At 35.4% G+C, this 9105-nt stretch overlaps 1 protein-coding gene across 1 annotated transcript; it reads left to right on the forward strand.

Moving 5' to 3' along the window:
* Positions 1-434: 434 nt before the first annotated feature.
* On the forward strand, positions 435-4286 carry LOC139897743 (2-oxoisovalerate dehydrogenase subunit beta 1, mitochondrial-like). Its single transcript, XM_071880437.1, has 13 exons — positions 435-662; positions 945-1056; positions 1447-1482; positions 1560-1619; positions 1690-1747; positions 1834-1931; positions 2004-2093; positions 2518-2586; positions 3104-3190; positions 3307-3402; positions 3570-3647; positions 3844-3930; positions 4032-4286. Exons 1-13 carry the CDS (start codon positions 484-486, stop codon positions 4065-4067), a joined length of 1086 nt encoding a protein of 361 aa, XP_071736538.1. The 5' UTR covers positions 435-483; the 3' UTR covers positions 4068-4286.
* Positions 4287-9105: the final 4819 nt, after the last annotated feature.

Consider the following 9105-nt stretch of genomic DNA (forward strand, 5'->3'; position numbering starts at 1 on the left):
TCGCACCCAATTCCAAAAAAGTAATGCTCGAATTCCCTTGGAAAGTCTCACCCAAACTAAGATTTGCAATAACACCAATACCCCACCAATTGTATACCATTTCCAAAATATTATACGCAAATTTACAAAATAAAAACTAAAATGTCCTTTATATTTTACATATTATAATTGTCCATTTTAATCAATTTACAAGCTTTGATTATAGCCGGTTTATTAAACGCTTTAAATAAAAAAGATAATACGAAATAAGTTTCATCAATCAGCTTGAAAAATAAGTTCTATCTCCACTATAGACATAACTTGAGTTCCACCTACCGAACTCACTTAATAAACTAAATGGTTAAATTATTAATTGTACAGTTTACCACAAAAGATATACTCCTACTCTGTAATATCATTTGATGTTTTTATATTTTTTTTATAAATAAATAATATAAAAAGAAAGAAGAGAGAAAACACACACGGTAGTATTGTAGATTAAAAATGGCCAGAAATCTTAGAAATATGAAGCGATTTGGTTCGATTATAACAAATGAATCGAATCGTATCAGAAGATTATCATCATCATCTGCTGCTTCAATTGATGGCCAGGCGCTGAAATCGATTAACCTTTACACTGCTATCAACCAAGCACTTCATATAGCTTTAGATTCTGATCCTCGGTACCTACCCTTTTTTAAATTTATAATTTATAAATTATTATATCATTATTAGTATGTTACTGTTTCTAAATTTAGTGTGAATTTACATTTCACTCTGTAGAAATATTTTGAATAAAAAATATCTAACTAAATTGACATGTGGAAACATGAGGTCTGAAATGAAATTAATCAAATTTCACGGTTTATGTGTACGGATAAAATTATAGGTTCACGGATTAAGATTATATACATGTTCACCAAATAGAATTATTTATTTGGTCTGAAATGATCATGTTATGACAGGTCTTATTTATTTGGGGAAGATGTGGGTTTTGGTGGTGTGTTTCGATGTTCGACTGGATTGGCTGATCAATTTGGTAAACATAGGGTTTTCAACACCCCTCTTTGTGAACAGGTAATTTATTCATCAGCCAGGTAAATCAAAGGTTGCATAACTCACTGCTCGAGAGTACTCGGTCGGGACTATTTACGGAGTACTTGGCAAATCGGAGAGTACTCGGATGTTGACCAACTTTTACTTTGACCGATTTTCAGAGTAATCCTTGGTTTTGGCCGAGTTTTAACTGATTTTTCAAGTAAGTCCAAATAATTCCAAGTTATGGCCGAGTTTGACGGAGTTTGACCTATTTTTGACCAAGTTTGACCGAGTTTTGATCGAGTACTCAGAGCTCTCCAAAAACAGAGTACGCGGCGAGTAATTATGAGTTCTGCAACACTGCGTAAATCTTATTCAGTTAATTTTGTATTTACTTAATAAGACTAATGTAAGTTTATTTTACAACAGGGTATTGTTGGATTTGCTATTGGTCTGGCTGCAATGGTAAACGCGTTTGCGTACCAAGTGGATTTTGTCTTATAATTCTAGTTGTACCTTATAATCTTTCTTTTTTATAACAGGGGAATCGGGCTATAGCGGAAATTCAATTTGCAGATTACATATTTCCTGCTTTTGATCAGGCATGTATCTCCACTCTGCTTCACTAGTTTATGACATTCAACTTACTTATTTGCTCTCTTTGTTTTATAGATTGTTAACGAAGCTGCTAAGTTCAGATATCGAAGTGGTAATGAATTTAACTGTGGAGGTATTTTAAAACTTTCATTCACATCGTAATTCTTTTTTAGACGCACCTATATTTTCCGTTGATGAGGTTTATTTGTGGCTTGTTAGGTTTAACAATACGGGCACCTTATGGGGCTGTGGGTCATGGGGCGCTTTATCATTCACAATCGCCTGAAGCATTTTTTTGCCATGTTCCTGGTCTCAAGGTATCGAATAGTTCATATGTGGGCTCCCAGATGTAGTTCTTTAGTTCCCTCTTACACAATTCTTTTTTTTAGGTGGTTATACCTCGTGGCCCGAAGGAAGCTAAAGGATTGTTGCTGGCTAGTATTCGTGACCCAAATCCTGTTGTCTTCTTCGAACCGAAGGTCATTGATTTAATCCTGTTGTCTGGGTGGAAGTTATGTTGGCCTCATAACACTTTTTTGTCTAATTTAAAGTTTTAGTTGATAGATATTTTATATGTTAATTATAAATTATAGTTTTTTAAACGATATTATTACATTAATAATAAATAATAATCTAAACTTTTGAATATGGCGGTTTAGGAGCATCAGAGATTAACCATGGACTACTTTGTATCGGTTCAACCCATTGGTATTCTGATAAAGTCTGTATGCTTTGACCTGTTTGAAATAAAAGGGCAATCTAAATCAACTTACTATAAGTAAATGCTTTGAGATTGTTACATTTAGTCGTCCTATTCTGAGAGGTTCCTTGTTCTACTTTTTGAAGTCTATCCATATGAAGTCATTTCTTAGTTTTGTTTATTTTTTATATTTCTGTTTTTAGGGGCTATACCGGTTAGCTGTCGAAGAGGTCCCCGAAGGGGACTACACATTACCTCTATCTGAGGCAGAGGTATTATTAAAAGTTTTAACTTGCTCAAAATTTCCTATTATACTCTTCATGGTTGCAAACGGTGGTTGAGGCGGACGTTGTGGTGGCTGATGCGGCAGTTTGATGTCTAGCCCGTTCCGATTCGAAAAAAGTCGTTTAATAAGTTGGGCAACGGTCAAAAGTCGACTTTTTGTTTGGCCTTGTTTTAGTGTAAATGAAAATTACAAGCTCATTAAAAAAATTAGGTGAGAAAACACCGACTTACATAATATCCCTTAAAGATAAATTAATAAATTTAATAAATACACTATAATTATAGTTATAGAAAACATTATTATAAACCTATATATTATTTAAATTAACACCACATTATCTTAATTCTGAATCACTTATTTTTAAAATTAATATATATAAATCAACGTTGGTCAACGTCCGTCTCGACCGACCCGTCTCCGTCTCACTTCTTTTTCAACCTTGATACTTTGTGTACCCAACACCCTAATCATGATGTATTTTATATTCCTTGCTTGAATGTTAGATTATTAGAGAAGGTAATGACATCACTCTTGTTGGCTGGGGAGCTCAGCTTACTGTCATGGAACAAGCTTGCGTTGATGCTGAAAAGGCAAAATTAATCTTCTGAATTCAGATGTCAACGTTAACTGTAGATTTACACGGTCTAATGTTAATCTTACATAATATATTATATATATATATTATATATTATATTATATATTGCAGGAAGGAATATCTTGTGAACTTATAGATCTTAGAACCCTATTACCTTGGGACAAAGAAACGGTAGAAGCTTCAGTGAGGAAAACAGGAAGGCTACTGGTACAAGAACTTATCATTTCATTTATTACGTATATAAATAAATAAATAATAAATAAATAATAATAAAATAAATATAAATACAAAAGTTATAAAAGATGCATTCTTGACTACTGGCCATTTGTTGCTCCTACTCATTACCCACTTTGTTTTCTTTGGCATGTGTGTAGATTAGTCATGAAGCTCCGGTTACAGGTGGATTTGGTGCCGAGATATCTGCATCAATCGTTGAACGTTGCTTCTTAAGGGTAAGTCTTCAACTAATGTATTTTATCCAGTTGTAGAACTTGGTATCATCATCTTATATATCTGTTTCGAGATGTTGTGCTAATTCATGTAAATCTTTTTGTTTTGTTTTGACTTTTTTTTGTTAATAATATCATTAAATAAAAATAATAAAAATAAAAATGCTAGTATAAAAGAATGGAAATTATATGTTTTCAGTTGGAAGCACCTGTAGCTAGAGTATGTGGGTTGGACACACCATTCCCTCATGTATTTGAGCCCTTCTACATGCCCACAAAGAACAAGGTTAGAATTGTTTTGACTCTCTACTGTATGTAATACACAAATGTTTGTATTTATGTATTGTTTTGCAAAGATTGATGTTTGAAATTTGGGTTTTGGTGCAGATACTGGATGCAATCAAGGATACTGTGAACTTTTAAAGTGGGTAATCCAGCTTACCATGTAATTGCCGATCTTAAATGAAAAAAGATTAGCATGTTGTAATGTTTATTTATTTTCATCCTGTGAGATCAAGTCTATTTCGAATGAATAAGATAAAAATATTAATACAAGTTCATAAGATCCTTGATCTCCCTCTGTTCTAACACTCCGCCATTACACTTCTTTCGAAAACGCCAATATTAGCAACCATGTCCTCACAAGTTATTATAATGTCGCTTTGGGTTTCTTGATGGACAGAACGAAACTGAGAATGAACGTTCATTCAAAAGTTGGTTTTTACATTTCTCATTACTACTTGTACTTTATTAAATTAATTACTTAATTAATACTTCCTGTCCTAATTTAGTAGTTATGTTTTATTTTTAGAAAGTTTTAAATAAATAATACATTTCTAAAAATAGATAAAAATAACGAGATAGAGTTCTTTTATATTTTAATTAAAATTAATGTAAAATAAAAAGGTAGTAAAAAGTAAGGGAAGCCTTTGGTTGAGTGGTAATCAAGGAGTGGTAACCACGCTAATAGTAGAAACACTTTCATAGCTCTCCGAGATCCTCGGAGTCGAGCCACTTTTTTCGATTTTTTCCGGCGACGAAGATCAGCATGGGTGGTCGATCCTTTCTCCAGAAGGATGACGAAGGATGGTACTATAAGGTAAGGAAGAACAACAACCTACGTTCTATCCCGAACCCTTACAAAAACAACGGCGGCGCTAGGGGTGAGAAAACGTCGACGTTCTTCATCACTAACCTACCAGAAAAGATCGATAGGAGAATATTATGGGATCTGTGTCAATCATATGGCAAGATCGCATATTCCTACGTTGCTTTCAAACGTCCTAAACAAGGCAAATGGTTTGGTTTTGTTTGTTTTTATGGGGTGAAAGACGAAGTCAATCTTGCTCGATTATTGTCAACAATTGTTGTGGACAATATGAGATTGTTTGCGTCAATTGCAAGGTTTAATAAGGACTCCAAAGGTTCTGCGAACAATATCGGATCTGTGGGTGTTCAGAGGACTTCTAAAGTTGATTCTAAAATCAATAATGATGGGGGTGGGAGTGCCTCTTCAAAGATGGTTGAATGTTCCTATGCTAACTCTGTGAAAGGTATTAATCCAAACCCAAAGGTTACACAGCAAGTTAACATCCTTGATGAGGATTTATTGGTTATCGATAATCCGATGGAATCGGTTATTATTAAGCTAAAAGATGTTGCTACCATGGGCAGCATAAACACTGTTCTAGCCGAAGAAGGTTTTGAGGATGTTAAGGTGCGTCACATGGGAGGTGAATGGTTGTGGTGCTCGTTCTCATCGGTGTATGCTTGTACGGCTTTCAAGATGATCGATTTGTTCAAAACATTATACTCCACTATTAAACCGATCACCAAGAATTTTGTAGTTGAGGAGAGGATGGCTTGGATCGAAATATATGGTATGCCGTTATGTGCTTGGAAGGATACGGCATACAAAAAAGTGGCGGCTACAGTGGGCCGATTTATATTTTGTGATCATTCTGCAGAAACTGATTTAGGTATGGCAAGGGTGTGTATAGCCATTAAATCATGTCGATTCATAGAAGAGGTAACAGTGATCATAAATGACGCTGTGTTTCCGGTGACGATTAAGGAAGTGGGTTGGCGTGTCAAAGCAGAAGATGAGGACGTAGATGATTCTGATGATGAAACCTCCGCGATCCCATCAATGTGCAATGATAGAATCAGAATGGAACAAAAGTTTTTTAACGATGAGGAAATTCCACAGGTGGTTTCAAGTGGTAAAAAGGTGAATTAAAGGTTAACATAAAGGTACAAGATGTTCAATCTGAGGGCTCACCCTAGTTGAATGTTGGCGAAAGGAACAGTGAGAATAAAAAGGAGGCAGAAAAGGAAACCAAGGGGTATTCATCTAGATTTATTCATCAACTTGCGTAGGCAGTGAAGGAAGGTGCAAAAGCTGGGTTCGAGGAGCAGAAATTAAAGGCGATGTTCGTGCAACTCATCGATCAGATTGGGGTGTTAACTAACGCTCAATGAAGTTATTATCCGTCAACATCCGTGGGAGTAAAAAGAGGTTTAAAAGGGTGTGGGTGAAAAAGATGTGTTTCGCAAATAACATCTAATTTATAGGTATTCAAGAATCGAAAATGACAAAGTTGGAACTTTTTAGAATTAAATCTATGTGGGGGAATTATGTGTTTGATTACGTGTGCTCGTTATCGAGAGGTTTTTCAGGGGGTTTGATTTTCATATGGGACCCTAATTTCTTTGCAAAAGAAAGGGTTTGGGCGATGATAATTTTATTATCGTAAAAGGCAAATGGGTCTCTTCTACCGCGGTATTTTTCATGGTAAATGTGTATGGTCCAAAAGAGCCTCAAAAGAAACGGTTATTGTGGGCGAAACTAGGCGAGTTTATGGAAGCAAATATTGGCGAATATGTCTTGTTCGGTGACTTTAATGAAGTCAGAGAGGAAGCGGAAAGATTTGGTTCTATTTTTCGTAGAGAGGAGGCATAAGTTTTTAATGCGTTATCAATAATACGGGGTTAGCAGATTTACCATTGAATGGTAGAAGATTTACATGGGTGAATAAGGCGGCATCCAAAATGAGTAGGATTGATCGTGTGCTTGTTACCCCTAACGTGTTTGACATTTTTGCAGATTTGAAGCTATCCACTCTCCCTCGTGCTTTTTCAGATCATCTGCCTCTTTTATTAATCGATTTGAAACTTGATTTTGGTCCAACACCATTCAAGTTTTTCAATTCTTGGTTATTGTACGATGGTTTTGATTCAATGGTTAATAATGCAATTAACGAGGTGATGAACAACAGGGGGATTACATTCCATGCTAAAATGAAGCATGTAAAAAATAAAATCAAAGACTGTATTAAAAGTAGGAAAGCTCAAGACGAATCCAGGACGATTGCTGCGGCGAACAGAATTGATGCAATTGAATCGCTGATTGAGTCCGGCTTGTCTACGGATGATGATGTAATTGAAAGGGCTAATTTGGTTCATGATCTAGACGGCATCAGTCACATGGATGACCTCGATGTAGCTCAAAAATGTCGGTTGAAGTGGGAAGCGGAAGGCGATGAAAATTTTAAGTACTTTCATTGCCTCTTAAAACATCGGCGCAACTGATCAAGGGGATTACAGTTAACGGATATTGGATTACCGAGCCACGTTTAATAAAGATGCTTTGTTTTTTAACTTTTATCGTGACAAGTTTGCAGGTAATGGCGACTACAAACGTCAAGCGCAGCTAATTCCTGATCAGTCTCTTTCTTCCGATGATGCTTTTGAATTGGAAAAACAAGTGACCGAAAATGAGGTGAGGGTGGCCATTTGGGATTGCGGTAGCAACAAAGCTCCGCCCCCGACGGATTTAACTTTGCTTTTATCAAAAGATTTTGGGATATCCTCAAAGATGAGGTGGTGCTAACTGTTGTAAACGCATTTGATAGTAGGACAATGCCTAGGTTCCGCCTTTATTACGCTAATTCGTAAGGTTAAAATTCCACCGTTCATCAAAGATTACCGATCAATCTCTTTGATAGGGTTTGTTTATAAAATTATCACCAAGATCATGGCGTCCATGTTAGTGAAAGTTTTAGACAAAATCATTTGTCAGGAACAGTCCACATTTATCGCGGGAAGACAAATTTTAGATGGTACTTTTATATTGAACAAAACTCCAGAATGGTGCAAAAGGCGTAAAGAAAAGCTAATGCTATTGAATATTGACTTCGAAAAAGGTTATGATACGTTAGATTGGGGATTCCTAGATTATATGTTACGCATTTTTGGTTTTGCTGATGTGTGGAGATCATGGGTAAAGATGGTGTTATTTTCTTCACGCACTTCGATTCTAATTAATGGGAGCCCAACGGACGAGTTTGCAATTCGCAAAGGCTTACGGCAAGGAGACTCTTTAAGTCCTTTCTTGTTCTTGATAGTCATGGAAGGCTTACATTTTAGTGTTAAAAAGAAGCTCTTAGAAGGTGCTTTAAAAGGGATTCAAGTAGGTAACGCTTCGTCGATTGTGTCCCATTTATTATACGCAGACGATGTTATTCTCGTGCCTAGTTGGGATCGCCAAAATATGGAGTGTATGTTCAATATTTTGGATGATTTCAAGGCGTTCTCGGGTTTGGCAATTAATAGAAACAAATCGGCTATTTATGGATCTGGGGTGTGCAATGGCGAAATTGATGATTTTGTTTCATCAGCAGGTTGTGTCAAAGGGTGAGCTTCCATTCATGTTCCTTGGATTGCCTATGGGTATCCCGATGAACCGTATCTCTAGCTGGAAAATCTTTATCGAGAAGTTTAAAAAGAGATTAGCGGGGTGGCAAGTTTTTCTCCTTTCTATAGGTGGTCGGGCGACTCTTGTTAAATCGGTTCTCGGGTCGTTATGTAGTGACCCGAACTTTTCCATGTTTATATATATTAATTGAGATTGATATTTACATGATTAAATGTTTCCAACATGTTAAGCAATCAAACTTGTTAAGACTTGATTAATTGAAATATGTTTCATATAGACAATTGACCACCCAAGTTGACCGGCGATTCACGAACGTTAAAACTTGTAAAAACGACATGACGATGTATATATATGGATATACATATGGTTAACATGAGATTATGATAAGTAAGTATCTCCATAAGTATATTAACAATGAGTTATATACATATAAACAAGACTACTAACTTAAGGATTTCGAAACGAGACATATATGTAACGATTATTGTTGTAACGACATTTAAATGTATATATATCATATTAAGATATATTAATATATCATAATATCATGATAATATAATAATTTAACATCTCATTAGATATAATAAACAATGGGTTAACAACATTAATTGAGATCGTTAACTTAAAGGTTTCAAAACAACACTTACATGTAACGACTAACGATGACTTAACGACTCAGTTAAAATGTATATACATGTAGTGTATTTAGATGTATTAAAATACTTTTGGAAGACTTCAAGACAT

Source organism: Rutidosis leptorrhynchoides, chromosome 3 (genome assembly GCF_046630445.1).
Source record: "Rutidosis leptorrhynchoides isolate AG116_Rl617_1_P2 chromosome 3, CSIRO_AGI_Rlap_v1, whole genome shotgun sequence".
NCBI lineage: Eukaryota > Viridiplantae > Streptophyta > Magnoliopsida > Asterales > Asteraceae > Rutidosis > Rutidosis leptorrhynchoides.